At 38.1% G+C, this 21,614-nt stretch overlaps 1 protein-coding gene across 2 annotated transcripts in view; it reads right to left on the reverse strand.

Moving 5' to 3' along the window:
* btbd11a (BTB (POZ) domain containing 11a) overlaps positions 1-21,614 on the reverse strand; it is a 214,246-nt gene that overhangs the window by 20,400 nt on the left and 172,232 nt on the right. The window contains exons 4-7 of one of the 2 annotated variants that reach the window (XM_053650320.1): positions 15,407-15,559; positions 8,678-8,843; positions 3,019-3,108; positions 1,224-1,325 (exon numbers count right to left, since the gene is read on the reverse strand). In XM_053650320.1, coding sequence (XP_053506295.1) covers positions 1,224-1,325; positions 3,019-3,108; positions 8,678-8,843; positions 15,407-15,559 — 511 coding nt within the window. The remainder of the gene's footprint in view (positions 1-1,223; positions 1,326-3,018; positions 3,109-8,677; positions 8,844-15,406; positions 15,560-21,614) is intronic. The other variant, XM_053650321.1, reaches the window with a different exon arrangement.

Genomic DNA, 21,614 nt, shown 5'->3' on the forward strand with positions numbered 1-21,614 from the left:
TCAACCCAGTTGATTTGATAAATGTACACAACATATACCCAATACTGTACACAGTATATATTTTAATATATGTTGCGTCATGTCATCAAGTCATCTTCCTGCTTTCAGTTCGTCTCCTGATTTGTCTTAAACCAATTCAGCAAGCAAAATTAATTTATCATCCAAGTGTTCTATATTAGCTTTTATTTTGAATGTGACTAGTCAGAATTGAACAAATGAGGCTTGAAATACAGGTAAGACCCTCTCCAAGATTATTAAGACCAAGGGTCCATTGGTTACACTGATGTGTAATTGCAAAAAAAAAAAAAAATGTGTAGAACCAGAAAATCTTTTTTAATGGACTTCTTAATGGTTGTCTGGGTGTCTGATTTTTTATTTTTTTAAAAGGTTGACATAAGCACTTTAAATGTGTATGCCATGACAGATACATGTGAGTAATATTGTACTATAATTAATAACCTGAGTTCTGTAGTAGTATTGGTTGTCTGAAATGCTGGGAAATATATGCTTTAATAAATCTTATTTACTAATTAAATCGTATCTGGTGTATTTTTTTAAAATAATCCAACAAACCTATCAATTGAAAATAATCAACAGATTAACTGATTGATCAAAATATTTGTCAGTTGGAGCCCTAGTTACATTGTAGTTGCATGGGTAGTTTATGCATAATGACACAGGTACTGTATAAGACACTTAAAATGTTGGACATATAAATTAATTCCACAGTACTAAACTTTACTGTAGATTTTACTGGTCACCTAAATGTTGTGGTTGTGATCTAGTCCATGCATCTCACTACCACTAGTCTGATTTTCTGTCAATCTCAATGCAAAAATGAAAAGGAACCAAGAGTGGCAAGAGAAAAACCCACCAAACAAGCAACAAAAAACCCTTTTCATTAAGCAAATGCTTTCAGTTGGTAGAAGAACTCAAACAAAATAAACAAAGCAGGTAGATTTTGCTTCAGTGGTAATACAGCTCCTGCGTTCTTAAGAGATCAAGCACTCCTGGATGTATGTGTTCTTAAGAAATTCAAGCGCTTTTAGTAGAAAACATGTCCTGCTATGCACTGTTTACTGACTCATTAAATCCAGCCTGAAGAGGAACATCCAGTTCACAGCAGTGTTTTTGCCATTATTATTATGTTGGCGCATAATAATAATAATAATTGAAGGAGAGTGCAGAGATGGAAGGCATTGAATTATTCGCGTCATTACTACCTGCACGACAGCGACGTGTCCGTGCAACACGGCGAAAGTGAGTGGAGTCCCCTGCCTGGTGTCAGGATAAACTGAGGGGTGTCTGTGTATTGAGCTGGGAACCTGGGAAGTCATATAGGGGAGGTTCAGGGAGAGAAATAGCATTCAGCCATTAAACACTGGAGTTAAGTTGGATGTGGAAGGAAAAAAGAGAAGCAAGGAAAAAATATAAAGGATTTACTGAGAGGAGTGTTTTAAGCGGAAAGTTGGAGCCAGCTTTCTTTCCCACCTGCCCCTGCGCTAACCTCAGACAGTTAAGAATAGACTAATAGGATTTTTAAATATATATATATATATATATATATATATATATATATATATATATATATATATATAAATTATAAAGTCACCCCATGCTGAAAAGCCTTCCCTTTCCTCACTCTCCATATAATAACTCACACATATCCCAGGGCTTTAGCCAGAGACCTGCCCATAATCTGCTGGGTTCTTTGCAAGTTTTAAAGGTAGTGACAGATAGACTGGAGGAGAGATAATTGGCAGAGAGCACAAATGCTGGAAGAAACACTAAGGAGTGACTCATAAGCAACGTGCCAAAAGCAGTGGAATTAACTTCAAAATCCTCCTCTTTAATCTGTGCTTTCTATCAGGCATAAATCTATTTATTAATCATTTACTGTTACATAAAGAAGCTATCTGTGAATCAGCTGATCAGTCATGACTTTGACTTATAAATACTGACATTGACAGCCTGGAAATTTTTATATCTAAAATGGTCTGGGGGGAAAACATCGGAAATTAGGTTTGAGCCAAAATTGGGCCTATACACACTTTGTAGAATTGAATCTTTGTAGAATTAAATCTTTAAGTATAGTTTTCTCCGTTTTCCCATTTAGAGCTAAGCAGGATTTAAAATGCTAGAACTTTACATGCAAAAAAAAAAAAAAAAAAGAAGCATATTTCAGTTGAGGAAAGTCTGCAGCTTCCAGAACTATACATAGTAAAAAATGTCAACAATTCCCTAAGTGAAGTTTCCCCAGGCTGCCACACATATAACCTTCAGTTCACAGATGCCATATTCTAAATGTGATATTTTACAGCATTATGAAACAAGAACGCTCATTGCTGAACTCATAGCTGAATAGGCACTTGGCATTTTGTTCAAGAGTCACTCTCTCCATAAGAAACTACAAACAGATCAAAACATAGTCAAATCCATGAAGCCTGTTCCATTGCCAAGTCAGTTTTAATAAAATTCAGGTTATCTGGGTTCAATCTATATGGGATACTTCATGTTTTTGACTTAAATGGGACACAATAAGTTAAGTGTGTCTACTTTGAGACTAATTCGCATAAAATCGAATAAAATAAATTTCCATTTGCACATAATGTAATTGTATGCATAAGTAAATTATTTTTTTGATTGATTTTTATAATAAAGGTTTAAGCAGACAAACTTAACCCCTTAAACTCTCAGATTTTCAATCAGTCACTTATATTGAAGCACATCATTTGGGTCCATGCATAATTCAGTGAACCATATCTACAATTACTTCAACTACAGTGAAACTAATAGGTGTGTGAAGGGTGTGTAGTTACAAAATTGAGGAAGATCAGTACAGATCTATGGTGGTTCCTGAGAGTTTAACGGATTAAATAAAGCACTATTCACTGACACTTTCTACATGGCATGCTAACAGCAAGAGAAGAACGTGGACATAAACGACTACAACAGAACAGGTTACAGCTATAAAGACTCACTAGAATAGATTTTTAACATCCTCTGATGCATACTGACCTCACTATTGATATCAGCCCCAGCGTCCAGCAGCATCTGTACCATGGCCTCGTCACCACGGACACATGCGTACATGAGCGGGGTCATTCCCTGCACACACACATATCCAAACACACATTTATAAGAAGGGATACAGGTGATTAAGAGCAAAAAGCAGAAGGTACAAAGATATGACTCATTAAAATGCAGTGGAAATTCAAAAACTGTTCAACTGGAGTTTATAGTAATTGTGTGTCATTGACAAAACAGAGCTGATGAACTTGAATGAAAGCACAATGATTATTTATAATTCTGTAGATGGTTTCCAATGACAGTAACCTGCTTGCATTATGAAATTTTCCATACATAAGATTTAAAATGGCTACAAAATACTGATTTTAGGACAACTGAAAACATCAGAGAACAATTAAAGTTATTGCCATTTTGTAATCACTTATTTACCCAATATGAATACATTTGGCCAACTAACCATTTGACAACCTGATATTAAAACACAATAAGTACAATTACTCAAGAACAATCTATCACTCAGAAATACAACACAACTAATTAGAAAGAAATTATCCTTTTCGAATGCCATTGTGTGATAAAGTATTAGTATTAATCCGGGTTTGTAAATACATAAATACGCAGCATTGTGTTCAAAACACACTCCTCACACTTGATATTATCTCTCAGTTTTTATTCACAATGGGAAGAAAATAAAGTTGTTATTTCCTCATTTCCATGTTTTGTGTCAGTCTGTGAGCAAATGTATTGACGTCATTAGTGTCAAAGACTCATGAAAATGTCCTTTAAAGAGGTTTGTTCACTTACCTCTAAAAATACACATCACTTTATTATCACTTTCTTTATTTATTTCCAAATGCAATCAGACACTGTGCACACACTAGGTCTACTTGCTTTATAGTGCATAAAGACACAGGAGATTTCAGGTGGTTTCAGTTTCAACAGACTAAAAAGTCAAAAGTACAAGGTATGGCATGTTTGCTCTCTCAAATAACTCGGCATAAAACCATCCATCCATTTTCCTACACTGGGTCATGGAGGAGCCTGGAGCCTATCTCAGGGAACTCAAGGTACAGGGTGGGGAACCCGTTGCAGGGCACAATCGCACACACATTCACACACTAAGGACAACTGAGAGATGTCAATTAGCCTATAATACATGTGTTTGGACTGGGGGAGGAAACCAGAGTGCCCAGAGGAAACCCCTAAAGCAGGGGTTCCCAAACTTTTCCAGGGCAAGGCCCCCCAAATGGCATTAACATTTGACCGAGGCCCCCCTTTTGCAAGATGTCTTTAAAACACATTAAAAATACAGACTTCTGAATATATCCTCCTTTTTTTTTTTTTATTAATAATTACATCTGACATCATTACATCACATTAAGAATTGAATGTGTGTGTGTGTGGTTGTCTGAGAATGAGAAAGAGAAAACATATATTTATTTATTTTTCACACCAAATTTTTGAGGCCCACCGGCAGCCCCCAAGGGGACTGCGGCCCCCACTTTGAAAACCACTGCCCTAAAGCACAGGAGAACATGCAAGCTCTGCGCACACAGAGCGGAGGTGGGATTCAAACCCCCAATCCTAGAGGTGCGAGGTAAACGTACTAATCACTAAACTATCATGCCCCCAGCATAAAACCAAAGGAAGCCAGTGGGTATGTTTCCAACAGCTCCGTTGTTTAGTAGGTAGTGAATCAGTATATCGTGCCCACGAGTTTGGGCACTGGTAAGAGCCCTCGCTCATAACACACTAGAACAATGATACCTGAATTTCTAAAACATCACCAAACTTAAAAATATTTAGGCTTCATATGTCATATAAATTTGTTAGCTTAATCACACACATTTCTGTCATAATATGTCAAGAAGAATCATAGGCATTTTTGGATAAAAAATCATTAACAAACTGTGTATAGAACGTCAAATAACGTTAAAAATTGCTAATGTAAGTAATCGTTTGAGAGCTACAACAACGATAACAAGCTAGTTGCATTTGTAGCCGGAAGTTGGATTGTGGGATTTTTTAGGGAGGGAACATTCCAGTGCACTGGAAGGATTTTGCAACTGAGACAACCCTTAAACTGGCTGACTCCCTGATCAGTGCCCTAACTACTGAACTAGGGAGCTGATTGAGACATAGCCAGTATCATTTAAAAATATAGCTGTTATCAGAGGGGCCCAAGCATTTGTCACAGATAGCACCACCAGTGGCTAATTATTGCCAAGTTACATCAAACACTAAAGAGACCACAGACAAACACCATGTTTTGTTTTGTGATGTTAACCCTATGACATGCCTGCTGAAAGCTGATTGACTGATGGTGGCCATTTTTAAGGGAATCCAGTCATCATTAGAAATTCACTTACAGATTGGTATAACAATGGAATATAACAAATTTTAGCTCAGTTCATGACAAAGTGCTATTTGAATGTAACCCGCCTCTTGTGGATGACAACATTCCAGACCTTACACACTGCCTTTCAAATTTCATCTGATTCCATCCAATCAACCATGAGTTTATTCGATATTTAGAAAACTCACCATGTTTTTGATAAACTTGACTAAATGTTATAGTCTAATGAGTATTTTGACACCAACTTTGTGAAGATAGATCTCAAATCTAGTTTGCAAAGTATGTTTTGTATATTATGCAAATTATGGCAAGTATGATAACTCCTGCTGTAGTGATAACTCCTGTAGTGATAGCAAAGTTGGAAGCTTAGTAATAAAGGAATGAAAATTCCCCAAAATAGACTGTGGTCTAAGAGCTAAAATAGGTAATTTGTCCACTGCAGACAGATGAAATTTATCAGAGATTAACAATAACACTGTGAGTCAGCTCGTTCCTACCCCACAGAGAACTCAAATTAGTCCCAGCTGGACTTCAACAATACACACCATTATAACAAACACCTGAACCCCAAGTACGTACAGTGTCTGCCGTGTCTCAATCACACGTGTCAGGGCTGAACAGCTGGACCATCAGCTGAAACTAGTGGAACCAATAACCGGAGACTAACACAAAGGAGTCCATTTATTACTCTTTGTGTATTCTTCAACTTTCTTGAGTATATCCAGTAAAATATCAGCAACTGCATATCTTCTTGCTCATACTGCTGCAACCCAGGCTCGATTTATGAGGGAATGCAAAAGAAATGAGTCTCCCCTGTGAATAAAAGAGAAAATCCACCTTGACCATCTTCTTTGGATTTCTGTTGTTATGTGATATCACTATTATTACTTTTCTAATGCAGTCTATATTTCAGATTTACACATCATGTTGCCTCGGACAAGGTGAGGCGTCTCTACAAAGGCGACGGTCTAACATTTTTTCTTTTTCTTCCTCTATTATTCTCCAGCCACCAGCCAGCTCTCCCCTTTCACACGACAGATACCAACCAAATAAATCTTTCAAGATTTGAGATTTACACAAAATCAAGATTTCTTCCTGTGAGAGAATTAACTTTAGAATCAGTTTAATGCACATACAATGCTGTAGTCAATTCGCTTATGTAGAAATCAGGGTTGCCAGATTTCAATAACTTCCTCCAACTTTCCAAAAATTTCATGGTTTAAATTCTGCCCGATCTGACTCTCAAACTCTGGCCAAAATACATTTACATTAAAATGATCAATATCTGCACAAATCTATTTGTTTCCCATAACAGAAATGAGAATATCACAATGTTTGTGGCATGATTTCATTATCGAAATATCGAATATTAGAAATGCATGTATTTGAGGTAGTGCACCTCTCGGTTTCAGAAACTAGTTGGTTTACAAAATAAAACCTGGTTGCAAGGAGTTAAATTGTCCAAATGCAATTTTGTGTGTGCAGACCACCACGCTTTAAACTAAATGACATGAAGAATGATTGTGGAACTGTAAAAAGAGGGAAGAACTTGGACTGAAGTTCTGGAAGGCTTCTGCTTTGTGTTCGTGGGTTCTCCATGAAAGCCTCATGGGTAGGAGTTATGGAATAGTAAGGAGAAGACAAAGAGGTGGTGGGTGCAAACAATTCATCATTAGTAGAGAAAGACAGAGATTGGAGTTTATAGGAAGTTAAGAAAGCGCTTCAGGCTTTCTCCCAGCTATTCTATAACTCCATGTGTACCTCTGCTTCACCAGTGACAATAGTTAATTAGTTAATTAGTTCAACAAGCCTATTTCTAGTGTTATATACAGTAAATACCTCCTAAAGTAATTTTAAGTGATAAAATGAGAGAATAATCATGTGTATAGTGGATGGTTATACTTTAATTAGACTGCGATTAGATTTTTGTGATTAGATTAGATCTCTATCCCCTTACATCCCATGAGCTTCTTTTCTCATTCAAAGATTCAAAATGCAATGCTGCTACACAACACAGTTACGTTGAGTTACGGTAAAGACTTGGCTTGGCAGTCTACAAGATGACAAGAACAATGGCATTGACTGCAATATTAGCATGAAAGTTGCAGCTTTGGAAGCTGGTCTGTTTGAACAGATTGTACAGATGAGGAGGTGAGAGAGCTGGACATACTAGAACTAAAATGCTGCTGCACTGACTCTTTAGGTAGATATAAAGCCATGGCTAAATCATACAGGCAGCACTATCAGGAGGAATTGTGTAATGGAAGAAGCTGTTAGCCAGAGTAAAAATAGGAAAAAAAGTCATTCAGTGTGGATTTTTCCTTGAAGTTAAACATGTTCAAGCTAAAAAACAAAACAGAACAAAACAAAAAAACTATGAATGAATTATGTGAGCATCTCTCATTTCTCCCCAGTGCACAGAGAGAAATGGGAAAAGATCTGTCAGGCTATGTGAAGTACTGCCAGAGTCAGGACATGAACTGCTGGTATCCATTTGGCCCGCAGGTGGTAAAAAAGTCCAACACAAACAGTGACTTGGAAGAATCTAAGGGATATCAGTGTGCTTTTCTGTAGAGAGCCAAGCATTCCTGACACAACTTCAGAAGGGCTGCTTGTAAATCTGTGGCTGCACCATCAAAATCTTCAAACACTCAAACTAGGAGGTTTGAGTACCTATGGTACATTTGCATATAAAGATGTGGAGATTGTTCTGTAGTTAAACCCTTGTTAAACATATTCATTATGTAATGTAGCACATAGGTGTGGGCGATATGGCCAAAATGTATCACCATAATTTTCTATGACACATAATATTTATCATGTGATTGATGGGATTGTTAAAAAAACAGTAGTTTGATAAAAAAAAAATGATACATTAAATACATTACAAATATTACATTATTTTGTAACAACACTAAAGATTTAGAACAAAATCAGCTAATTCTCAATTCAAAGTTTGTAATTCTTATAATAATACTGGTGGTACCTGTGATATCTCAAGAAACTGTATCATGACATAATTTATCACAATATATCGATATTATACTGTCATATTGCCCAGCATTAATGGCAAAGTGAACTGAAAATCCAATTCCTGCAAATGCAGCATGTAGAACAGTGCAGGTGTTATTAGAGCTGCTGTGTGTCAGTGGAACCTTCCATATAATGTTCCAAATATGTTCAAGTTAACCAAAAAATGATGTATTAGCAGTAGACAGCACTAAACATTTGTGGTTCTTGTCATTACAATCACGTTAAAAGTGTGCTTCTGCGAGTATCAGCAGATCTGACCTGTTCACTCATGCTGTTTATGCCGTCAGGTCCCAGGAGATTAACTGCTTGCTTGACGAGGTCAGTGCGACCACAGTTGAGCATCCGAAAGCCCAGGTCCTGCAGAAACTTGGCCTCTGTGGAGGCTGCATCCAGCTTTCGTGTGGCACAGAAGCAATCATCTGCTCTAAAAAGACAAATACGACTGTGATGAAAAGTGTTATATTAAGAGGTTACTTTGGGCAGGAGCACAAGGAAGCAGAGCTCCAACAGCTGTGGTTTATGTCAGGGGTTCTTAAACGCTTTAATGTCAGGGACCACTTTTAACCGTTAAAAAAAAATTTAAAAAATGCATCCACTCAGTACAGGTTTATTTCACAAGCTATTACATTATTACATGGGTGCAATCACATTTTGCCTATTTATTGGAGACAGAGTTTTTAATATCTGAAATTTCCATGCAAACAACACACTTTTATTGTAATTAAAATGTCATTAGATTCCAGTTGATATTATTTGAAAGCATAATAACTTTGATAATGGAGGTGGTGATTTCCACCACTGTAATAAAATCTGAAAATCGTTAATGCCCTGGCTATCCTTCACAGGAGTCCTCTTTGAAAACCATGTGTAAAACCAATAAACTAATCCATCCATCCATCCATCCATCCATTTTCTGTACCACTTATCCTACACAGGGTTGGGGGAGCCTGGAGCCTATACCTGGAACCTATCCCTGGACAGGGTGCCAACCCATTGCAAGGTAATAAACAAAATCCATTTTAACTATTCAATGTGACAGATTACACTGACAGACCAACAGCTACATTCTACACTAACAGCATTCCATCCATCCATTTTCCATACCTCTTATCCTACAAAGGGTCGCAAGGAGCCTGGAGCCTATCCCAGGGAACTCAGGGCACAAAGCAGGGGACAACCTGGAAAGGGTGCCAACCCATCACAGGGCACTAACAGCATTCGACTTCTGGAATTTTATGTCTTTTAGTACATTTTCAATCCTTCTTTCTGTTTCAAAGTATTTCAATTACAGCAAAACATATTCATGATGGTTCAACTTTTAAGTAACTTAAAATACTGCTGTCGTTTTATTAACATGCTACAACATTAGCTTAAGTAACTCCAAAGTATTTTGTTCGGTAGGTAGCAAACTAGATAGCTAGCTAGTCAGATAAAACTGTCAACACTAAGCTTGCTAGCCAAATCAAAATTCCAGTATCTTTATACAGGTCTAGTTATTACAAATAGTCAAATAGTAAATTTGACAGGTGCTTTGTTCAATGATGATAGTTACTTTTGGCCAACAAGCTGATGTTAAATGAACTGAAAAAGCACATTAGCTATATAGCTAAGCATATGACAGTATGCTGTGGACAAACCTGCTAACTAGCTTGACAATTTAATAGGAGATAAGAAGTGAGTGAGAATTGGACAGATATTTTTTTATAAGATGTAGGAATATTATAATTACCTTGTTGAACCCCCCCCCCCCCAGAAACCCTCATAAAATTTGTAATGGTTTTAATGGTTATAATGGAAATTGTATTGGTTTTAATGGAAACTGTAATGGTCCCTATAGGTCTCTACTGGTAATTTTTGTTGCCTTCTGCTGGTGGCATGTTATGTCTATTGGATACCATTAAGGACCAATAATGGCAATGGTTTTAATGGTTAGCTGATGTTTTGTACTGGTATTTGTAGTGGAAACCATTAGAATTTATGTGATGGTTTCTATTGTTTCTTTCAGTAGGGTAGTATTCATTTTAATTTAAAAGCTTCACTCTCTTCCTGACAAACAAGAATTACTTAAAATCTGGATGGTAGTTCAATTAAGACCAGCTGGTATTTATAAAAAAATGTAGAGCTTCCCTACATCTTAAATCACATTTTTGTCACATAATTTTTTTGTTCTTTTTACTCTGAAAATCATATATTTTTAATGAACTGTTGCAGAGTATCTCTTCATCTCTACTAGTTGAAGTCTTCTGGACTGCCTGCTAGTCATTAATATTCATAAGCAGACACCCTATGTTCATTAATATTCATTAATTCATTTTGAAATCCAGGTACAGTTGTTGAGAAGGTACAAAATACTCAGCTGTGAGGATGCCGAGAAGATTCAGAGTGGTGAATTTGAATCGTAGTTTATCACCAATTGTTGGACAGCTGAGTCAGCAACATATCGCTAGCATACGCTGGTAAATCAGCTAGCTAAATGCTAATGAGGTCAACAAACAGAGGCATTTTCATGTCAAAACAAGTAGGCATCTTCTTTAAAATGTTTTGTGCTCTGTTGCTTTTGCTTTTTCAAAAACTGAGCGGAAATGTGCTGATTCATTATTTAATGTAATGAAACTTAGAGCTAAATCAATTGCTTGAAATCATACTGCCATTTGTTCTGAGTGCTGTCTTGAGAGAAATGTGCTGTGCTGTGGGTATACAAAGTGGGAAAGCAGTTGGAAAATCACCAAAAACAAACTTTACTCTCTGGTTATGGAGAGTTTTGTCTTTGGGGAACAATGGATATATTTATTTGGTGCTTTACAACAGAAATGGCACCTTTTTTTTTGAATAAAAGAAGGGATGTTTTAACTTGTCATATTCAGTTAGAGTAGAATTTGCTATCTAGTATGGTGAATTCTGTTTTAAATTCTTTTCCAGGGAAAGTAGCTCAAAAAGTCTATTATGTCATAGATTAATCTGCATCTTCATAGAATCATCACAGTCATTTGCTTATCAAAACATGTTACATGAAGAAAAAAGATTTTATGAATCGAGTTTTATCAGAATGGGAATAATAGCTTATAACTTGTTCCTTACTGAAATAAGTTTTTGGTCATGAGTAGTAGACAAAAAGGAAATGATTACAGAAGAAAAACTCTCTAATATGACTTGTAAATATAACTGAGAAGAGAGTTTTACAATGAAGAACAAAGAAGTATGCATATGGGACAAACAACTGTGATCAGTGATTGGTCGTTGGAAACAGTGGTGATCAATGATTGGTTGTTGAGGACAATGGTGATCAGTGATTGGTCATTTTTCACAATGTGCTGTGAAAAAGTACACAGCAAAATCACCAGTGTTGATTTAACACCCACAGTGTTGAATTCACACCCTACAGTGTTTATATGAGTCCACTGGACTCAAAAAAAAAAAAAACACCCTGGATGTTAATTCAACACTAGGGATTTTACTGTGTATTTGATTTCTTCTGTTATTGTGTATATCTCATACTAAATTGTTTCAGAAATTAAAACAAAATCTAATGCAACCTGAGTAAACACAAAATACATTTTTTAAATGATAAATGGTATTTATTGAAGCAATAATGTTATCCAATACCAACTGGGCCTGTGTAAAAATGTATTTGCCCCCACATCTATGAAACTGCATTCATAATGGGGTTCAGCTGGACTAGACGCAACCAGGCCTGATTACTGCAAACCCTGTTCAATCAAATTAACACTTAAATAGAACTTTTTCAACAGCATGAAGTTGGTTAAAAGGTCTTATCCAGTAACACACAATGCCAAAGTTGAAAGAAATTCCAGAAATGATGAGGAAGAAGGTGATTGAAATGCATAAGTCTGGGAAGTCTGAGAAGCTATTTCAAAGGCTCTGGGACTACAAAGAACCACAGCGTGAGCCATTATCCTAAAGTAGAATGTCCGGTTTTCAGCCTATAAGTTGAAACTCAAGCAAAACTGACTGAGTGATGCAGCAAGACAATGATGCAAAGCATAGGAGTAAGTCCTAGTGCTAGAAGTAAATGAAATACTGATGTCCAGTCATTGGAAGCGTTTGGTTGCAGTTAATGCTGTTAAAGGTGGCACAACCAAAGGTGTTGGATCACTTTTTTTGCTTCAATTGTTGTATTTCGTTTGAAGATCGAAAACTATTTAGTATGAGAGATACACAAAAGCAGAATAAATACTTTTTCACAGCACTGTAGCATCATCTACTAGAACCACTTTTCAACATGATTTCATTTTATACAACGTTCTATCATAATAACTCAATTAACAGTGGTCAAGTTGTGGTCTCACAGCACCAGGGTCTCTGATTCAACCAGACCAAGCTCTTGGTGTGTCTGTGGGTGTCCTCCAGGTTCTCTGGGTTCTTCCTACTTCCCAAAAATACAATGAAATAGTCTCTGGATTTACTGTGACCCTGGATAACAGGATAAATGAAGATGAATGAATTGAACTTTCTATATTTTATAATAGATATGCTAAAACATATTCTATGCATCCAACATGTATTTAATTTGGGAATTAATAGGAGTATAAATGTACTTCCAATTTCAGTTAGAAATTAATACAGATAACTAAAGTCTGTTTTCTTCCTTTTCTATAGGCCTGTTTACCAGAAAAAGCAATAACATTTATGTTTCTCTGCTGTGTAGTTAATGGCCTGTATGCACTCTAATAACCCCAACATTAAAACCACTGTGCGCTGAACAGGAAGCCTGGAACTTACTGATTTCAAGTGAAGTTTTATTTCAACAAACTACTGCCAGGGTAAGAACAGCCCTAAAGCAAAGCTTTGTTTATTTGGCAGGATTAGAACATTTGTCAAACATCTCTTAAGTGAAAGTTGCATTAGTCATTTACATAGAGCTTCTAAGTCTAACACTGTCGGTAAAGCTTATACTGAGGTGGCTGGATCTCATTCATTCATCTTCACTAACCCTAAGTGTTTCATACTAGTCAGGGTCCAGAGCCTATCCCAGGAACACTGGGCATGAAGTGGAAATAGACCCTGGACGCAATGCCATGCAGACACACTCCCACACAGTCATTCACACCTAGGGGTAATTTAGCACAGCTAATCCACATACCGGAATATTTTATGCAGAAAGTTCCTTATTTTACTTACAGAAAGTTAAATTCAGCAGAAATGGTGTAGTTACTGTTTTATGAACTTTATATTCTAAAAACCTTTATTCTCTTATTAATCGTTAAAAGATCAATTTAGGAATTATTTAACACAGTGATTTACTTTCAATTATAACTTTCACCAGAGACTTAACAGGGGAAAAAAATCACGACTGCGAAGCCACATATTATAAACGAGCACTTCGCAAAGGTTTTGTATTTTTATTTGTTCTCTGTATGATTTTCACCACACGTTTTGTGCTGGGGAAAAAAAAGAAAACACTACATATCTATTTGAAATGGGGACATTTTTATTGATTGTTAAACCTAGGTATCAAAAATAGGCACAAACCTCTCAGGGTTAATATCAGTATCTCTCACAATCTCACTTCACTTTGTATCATGAGTCCCATCACAACTGTGCCATGTGCTTTTGCTTTAGCTTCTGATTTTGATCTCCACCCTTGTCTTGTCATTGATTAATTCCCTGATTGTGTTACCTGTGTCTGGTTTTCCCCTCATTGATATAATGCTGACAGTAATTAATTAGAAGCCATTAAACCTCTAAACCCCATAGAACCTGTCAGAGGAGCTAGACACACAGTACATTTCCTATTCATAGTAGTTACTGAATAATATGTCTTGAGGCTTACAGTCTCCATTAAAGTATACTCCTTAAACCCTTTGAATTAAAGCTGAAAGTCTACACTTCAGTTATAACTTGATTGCTTCAATTCAAATCCATTGTGGTGGTGTACCACAACCTACATAAAGGCAAAATGACGAAAATTGTGTTACTATCCAAATACATATTGACCTGACCTGTACAAAACATTAAGAAGTATCTATCATTTCCAAAACTGTCCTTTCCTCCACCATGATAAAAGGGTAAAAGTAGTAGCAAGTCATAATCTAGATGGTTTTTTCTTGCAATTATTATCCAGAGGACATTATATGTTAGATAATTGTATTTATTACAATTCTGAAAGCACAAGCTAAGATAAACTAAAATATATCCCACAACTCTTTGTGTGTGTGACATTTGAATTCCATACTTACATTCATTCTTTTATTCCATTATTAAATTTGCCTCCGGGAAGAGCTTTTCGCTGCGAACACTGACTGTGTGAATAATTCAAAATTATTTATCATGCCAGCATTGTTGAGGTTTAACTTAATAATGACACAGAATCTGTGTGTGTTTGATGAAAAAAAGAACAAGTTGGTGTGTTGGTATAAAATAATCTTTTTAGATCATTTTAAAGAGTAAATCACAAAATACAAAGACTTTTATACTTGATACGTTATGCAACATTCCCTTTTATCTGAAACAAGAACTCTCTTTGAAACTGGTCATGCTAACCTTCGCCAAGACTATACCCAGTACCAAGACTCGGCTTCAGATCCGACCACGTTGAAATTCTCATGGACATGCATGGACATCCAGCTTTATTTTATCCAGAGTATAAAATACTCATTCAAAGTCTGGTCTTTTAGTGTCATGCTGGCCATTAAGATGAATTCAGTTTAGATATTGATCGTATTATATGACTCACACTCATGTCTGCTTGAGCTTAGACACAAAAGGTCTACAAATATTCTGATTCTGAACATAATTCATTAAAGCCTCCTTACACTTCACCACCAACTTACCGCTTGTTGCTTTTCGTCACATTTAGTAAGACAGACATTATCATCCTCGGAGCAGCAAGCCTAACCACACACAGATAATGTATGATATATGTACACTAAACCCTATATATATATATATATATATATATATATATATATGTACACTAAACCCTACATATACTGTAGTGTACATTTGTGGTGCAGAGCTGCGACTTACTTTAGCTGCCGCGGCTCGCAGTCCACTCCAGGCAGGAGCAGTCTGGCGGCCTGTCTCACGTCATCGCTGTCTACAGAAACGCTGAGCCGGTGCTCAGTGTGTGCTACAGCCACCCGAATCCACTCCATTAGTGGAGGCAGCACGATGAACGGCCTGGAAGAGAATGAACAGCCAGAGGGGATACATGCTGAAATGCTTATCTAAGTATTTCAACTGTACTGAGAAAAATAATGAACAAACCAAAGTTCAGAATACTGCAGAGAGATAATATAACAGTTTTGGATTTAAAACAGGCAATTATTTAATCAAAGTAGGCATTATAGCCTGACAGGTCATGTACATGACTGACTCATGAGCTACAAAAAAAAAAAAAGATACAGTATTCATATTTCTTTCACATGCTACTAATTACAGGCACTTAGCTGCCTCAAATTAGTGTATTTCAGAATATGAAAATGAACTGTGCTGAATGTGATTTCCATTTCTTTGTGTCAGAGGTTTTCAATCAGGACGAGGAAACTGAATATATAAGTTATTATTTTTTTATTACTACCACTCATTCCAAAATATGCAACGTCTGCAGAAAAGTGGAACAAAGTAAATGTATTTTTCAATTGGAGAAAAAATGGCTTGTCTTCAGCTGACCTTATGGCTGTTCATGGTTCCGATCCAAAATTTACACAGGAGGTATTTCACAACACAACAGTGATTTCCAAACATGAGGCTTTCTCAGGACTATAATAAATGTGGACCTTGCTTGTTGAATAATTACTACAGAAGCCATAAGCAGCCATGCATTATTAATTTTTTCTTTCTTGTTTTCTCATGATCAAGACTTAATTTTCTTGTGATCTCGACATAACAAAATTAGTTTTCTCATGATCTCGACTCTGTCAATCACTGACGAACATAGAGCTATTTCAGCTTAAGTGAGTCCCTTATCAAAGTAAAAATGAACCTGTCCATCCATGTTGCTGCAGTAATGAAGCTTTATTATTATTATTATTATTATTATTATTATTATTATTATTAATACTATTAAAGAAAGGCTGGTGAGGAAATTATAGTTCATAGCTGCTGTAACTTAAGTGATAACAGGAACTGACTTGTTTCACAGACATTCGTCATCATTAAATGTAACCATAAATGGTTAAAAAGTGCACTCCATAATAAATAAAAATTTTCATCATCTCCAAATTTCTTTTATATAAGAGGAATAAAATATTTTTGAAGTGCTGTTATGGGAAAATAATCAACTTCACACCATCTCATTATTCATTATTTTGCTATAAAAGCATGCCCTGTTGTGTTTTATTCCTTGTATATCAAGGAGTTGACGTATCAGAGAAGCTGTGTTGCTTATCACGATGATCGCAACGCCAGTGGAAACTCAAACATACACACAAAGGTGTACTCTAAAATGGCCCATGCTATTTGTTCATTACCTCAGCACAACAGCTTTGCTGTATCTATTCGCCCACACGGTGCCCAGAAAACACTGCGAAAATGTTGATCTTTTGAGTTTCACATTTTGCACATGCCCACTGGCAGTTAAACACAATCTATAAGTGGGACAAAAAAAAGTATTCGTGCTATATAAATCCCTCTGTTAGATTCAGATATAATGGAAACTCAACAGCTCACAGCTCTGTAATATAACCCAGATAGCAAGAACAATGAAATATTTAAAATATCATTTCTAAAAGCATAAAATGTCACTGCACAACTGTCATTTTTTCCCCTTTCATTCCAATGTGTTTTCCATGACCTGGTTTTTACAGCTAGATTTTCACAATCAACAGCCTTTTCCCCCAGACACCTACCCACCTCCAGAAAGCCTGCCAGGAATCTTCGCCAAAACAAACCACAAGCCTTCCTTCTTCGAGTCTTTCTCACACGTGTCCACTTACTCCCTTCTCCACCCTTAAAAGCAATGCATGCACATGAACCACACTGTACAATCCACATGCATGTTTCTCTACTGACTCAGTTCTGGAATTAAAACATGCCTAAGAACAGAACTAAGAGGAAAGGAGTTTCCTCTTCTTAGAAGTAGGGCAGAAAGATATCAGTGGTTTCACCAGATTTACAACCTCAATTGCAAAAAAGTTGGGATGCTATGTAAAATGTAAATAAAAACAGAATGCAATGATTTGCAAATCTGATAAACCCATATGTTATTCACAAAAGAACATAGAAAACATCAAGTGTTTAAACTGAGGAAATGTACCATTTTAAGACAAAAAAAAACAAGGTCATTTTGAATTTGATGGCCACAACACGCCTCAAAAAAGTTGGGACTGGGCAACAAAAGGCTGAAAAATAAACAGTTGAAGGTTAATTGGCAACAGGTCAGTAAGATGATTGGGTATAAAAGAGTATCTTAGAGAGGCAGAGTCTTTCAGAAGTAAAGATGGGCAGAGGTTTACCAATCTGTGAAAAACTGCATCTACAATTTGTGGAACAATTTCAGAATAATGTTCCTCAACGTAAAATTGCGAAGACTGAATATCTCATCATCTACAGTACATAATGTCATCAAAAGATTCAGAGAATCTGGAGAAACCTTTGTGCACAAGGACAAGGGTGAAAATCAATACTCTATGCCTGTGATCTTTGGGCACTCAGGCGGTACTGCATTAAAAACAGGCATGATTCTGTAATGGAAATCCCTGCATGGACTCAGAAACACCTCCAGAACTCATTGTCTGTGAACAGAGTTCGCCGTGACATCCACATATGCTGGTTAAACCTCTATCATGCAAAGAAGAAGCCATATGTGAACATGATCCAGAAACGCTGCCGTCTTCTCTGGGCCAAAGCTCATTTAAAATGGACTGAGGCAAAGTGGAAAACTGTTCTGTGGTCAGACGAACCGAAACCACGGACGCTGTGTCCTCTAAAATAAAGAGGACTAAAGAGGAGAGGGACCATCCAGCTTTTTATCAGCACTCAGTTCAAAAGCCTGAATCGCTGATGATATGGAGTGCATTAGTGCCTATGGAATGGGCAGCTTACACAGCTGGAAAGGCATCAATGCTGAAAGGTATATACATGTTTTAGTGCAACATATGCTTACATCGAGATTCCATCCCATCTTTACTTCTGAGAGACTCTGCCTCTAAAAGATACTCTTTTAATACCCAGTCATGTTACTGACCTGTTTCCAATTAACCTAATTAGTTGCAAAATGCTCCTCCAGCTGTTTCTTTTTAGTAACACTTACTTTTCCAGCCTTTTGTTGCCTTGTCCCAACTTTTTTGAGACGTGTTGTGACCATCAAATTCAAAATTACCAAGTTTTTTCCTTGAAAATCATTGCATTCTGTTTCTATTTATATTTTACACAGTGTCCCAACTTTTTTGGAATTGGGGTTGTAGTTTGAGAAATACCAAACAGTGTTAATATACATTAATATACTAAGTATTTGGTTAATTTGCCATGCTTTTAAGGCAAAATACTGTACAAAACTGGAGTCTGTATCAATGTTAATACAACTGTATCTTTGCATAGTCTCCTTGATAAGCCACATATCAGAATGCTTTGGTAAGAAACCTTGGCCTTTCTTCCCCCCAACAATACATATCATGTCATTAGATATAATTCCAACAGCAAACCTGCAATCCATAAGTAGGCCAGGTCATTCTAATGCCTCTGAAGATTCAGTGTGAACATTAAAGTCTCCATGAAATAAAACGTGAAGTTTTGTGGCTTTTAGCATGAATATGTTAGCCTTAAGGTTATCTATAAGCTAGTGTGCTCCAAAACAATGACAAAATTCACATTTAGAAGATATATGCATTCAAAAATTACAGTCTCTCTCTAACACCAATACGGATCAACAATTTTGATGACATCATTCTGAATCTGCACTTCAGCGTCTTATCAGATTTTCTGTCCAATCAAATGCTCTCTAGAATCTGGTGTCCCGCCCCCAACCTGATCTAAATGCTATTGGCTATTTAAAACGGGGGCGGAGACACTCAATATGTCCCGTCCTGACTTCCTGTTTCAGTGGAAATTACATCAAATAACGCTGCACATTTTTAGGCACATCACAGGGACTTTAAATAGCACGCAGCTTTATCTGGGCTACAGATACAAAAATATGCTAGTTTACTATCCAGTTAATACTTTGATGACATTCTTACTAACATCATAGCGATCTCGTCAATAGAAAAGAGGCTAAAGAAAAGAGGTTTTGGGGTTGCCAGCTTTCAGGGGTGACCTGGAGTGACATTTTAGTGACTGTTTGGGGCAGTATTTGGTTAGACAGTATATTGAAAATGTGTCTCTCTTTTGTTTCACAAGCTACACATCTGAATGCTTGCTCATTGTCTGCTTCTTTTAGCCCCAAAGCACACCTCTAACTTGTGCACCACATCATTACTACATGTACTTTCCAAATCAAAATATTGCAAAGTGTTACGCTCCTGCCGGCAGATGGCACTGCGGCGTTGACATGCACGAGTGGCTTTAGAGAGCGCGCGTGCACAAGACTGCACTCTTGTATATGGACACACACCTTTGTTTGTTTTGGTTCTCCCCTTGTTTAAGCATTGGTTGATGTTCGAGGGTATGACTTGATTTACTCCAGCTGTCTGTGTTTAGTTTGATTGTGTTTGCTATTTAAAGCCCTCATGTTACGTTGCACTTCGCTCAGTATTATTTGGAGATACGGTTAACTAGCTAACTAAGTCTAAGTACATGTAAGTGTTAGCCTCCTTGATGTTAAGCAGTCATGTTCACATGTCCTGTTTATGTTTCATGCCTTGAATCCCGCTTCATGTCTAAGACCGCGTATCGCTGCTCATGTTTATTGACCTTGTGTTCGAGCAATAAAGACTTTGATCTGCACCTGCTCCCGCCTCACCTCTAGTAATGTAACAGAATACTGAGCCCACCACGCGGAAGCAGCAGATCAAAATGAATGCCGCCGAAGTTGCCGGGCTTGAGAAGTGGCGTCGATCATTCTGGGAACAGAGCAGACAGCTAAACGAGAAACTTGCTCAGATCCACCGCCTTCTGAAGCCTCTGCAGCAAGCCGGGCCACGTGCCATGTCGCCACCCGCGCAAGTTCCCCCACCCCCGCTGCCGGAGAGCTACGCCGCGCTACGCGGGCAGCCAAGCTAACGGATTACTGGGGCTTCCCGCCGCCGGGGAACAACACTGCGCTACGCAGGCAGCAGAGCTACACAAACTCCTGGGGCTTCCCGCTGCAGGAAAATTACACCACGCTATGCAGACAGCAGAGCTACCCGAACTACTGGGGCTTCCCGCTGCTGGGGGACTACACTGTGCAACGCAGGCAGCAGGAGGTCGCAGCCCCAGAGACCCAGCCCGAGGTTAACGTGGCGACCTCAGAGCTCCAGCCAGAGACCCGTGGGGAGGTCTCTGCCACCGAAAAAGCTGCCCTGCTGTCCTGTTCTGCTGAGGAAGCTGTTCCACTGCCCTGTTCTGCTGAGGAAGCTGTCCCGCTGCCCTGTCCTGCTGAGGAAGCTGTCCTGCTGCCCTGTCCAGCTGAGGAAGCTGCCCCGCTGCCCTGTCCTGCTGAGGAGGCTGTCCTGCTGCTCTGTCCTGCTGAGGAAGCTGTCCCACTGCCCTGTGGAAGCTGTCCAGCCGAGGAAGCTGTCCTGCTGCCCTGTCCAGCTGAGGAAGCTGTCCCGCTGTCCTGCATAGCTGAGGAAGCTGTCCTGCTGTCCAGCCCCGCTGGGGACGTCGCCCAGCGTTCCAGCCCCGCTGGGGATGGTGCTCCACCTGTCTACAGCCCGGCGAAGGCTACCTTGTGCTCACACAGGGGCCTCGGACCACTGTTGGAGGGGGGTGTTCGTTGGGTCTCTGGGAGTAGTGCCTTTGGAGGGGGGTTCTGTTACGCTCCTGCCGGCAGATGGTACTGCGGCGTCGACATGCACAAGCGGCTTTAGAGAGCGCGCATGCATGAGACTGCACTCTTGTATATGAACACATGCCTTTGTTTGTTTTGGTTCTCCCCCTGTTAAGCATTGGTGGATGTTCAAGGGTGTGACTTGATTTACTCCAGCTGTCTGTGTTTAGTTTGATTGTGTTTGCTATTTAAAGCCCTCATGTTACGTTGCACTTCGCTCAGTATTATTTGGAGATACGGTTAACTAGCTAACTAAGTCTAAGTACATGTAAGTGTTAGCCACCTCGATGTTAAGTGGTCATGTTCTCGTGTCCTGTTTATGTT

Source organism: Ictalurus furcatus, chromosome 19 (genome assembly GCF_023375685.1).
Source record: "Ictalurus furcatus strain D&B chromosome 19, Billie_1.0, whole genome shotgun sequence".
NCBI classification, from domain to species: domain Eukaryota; kingdom Metazoa; phylum Chordata; class Actinopteri; order Siluriformes; family Ictaluridae; genus Ictalurus; species Ictalurus furcatus.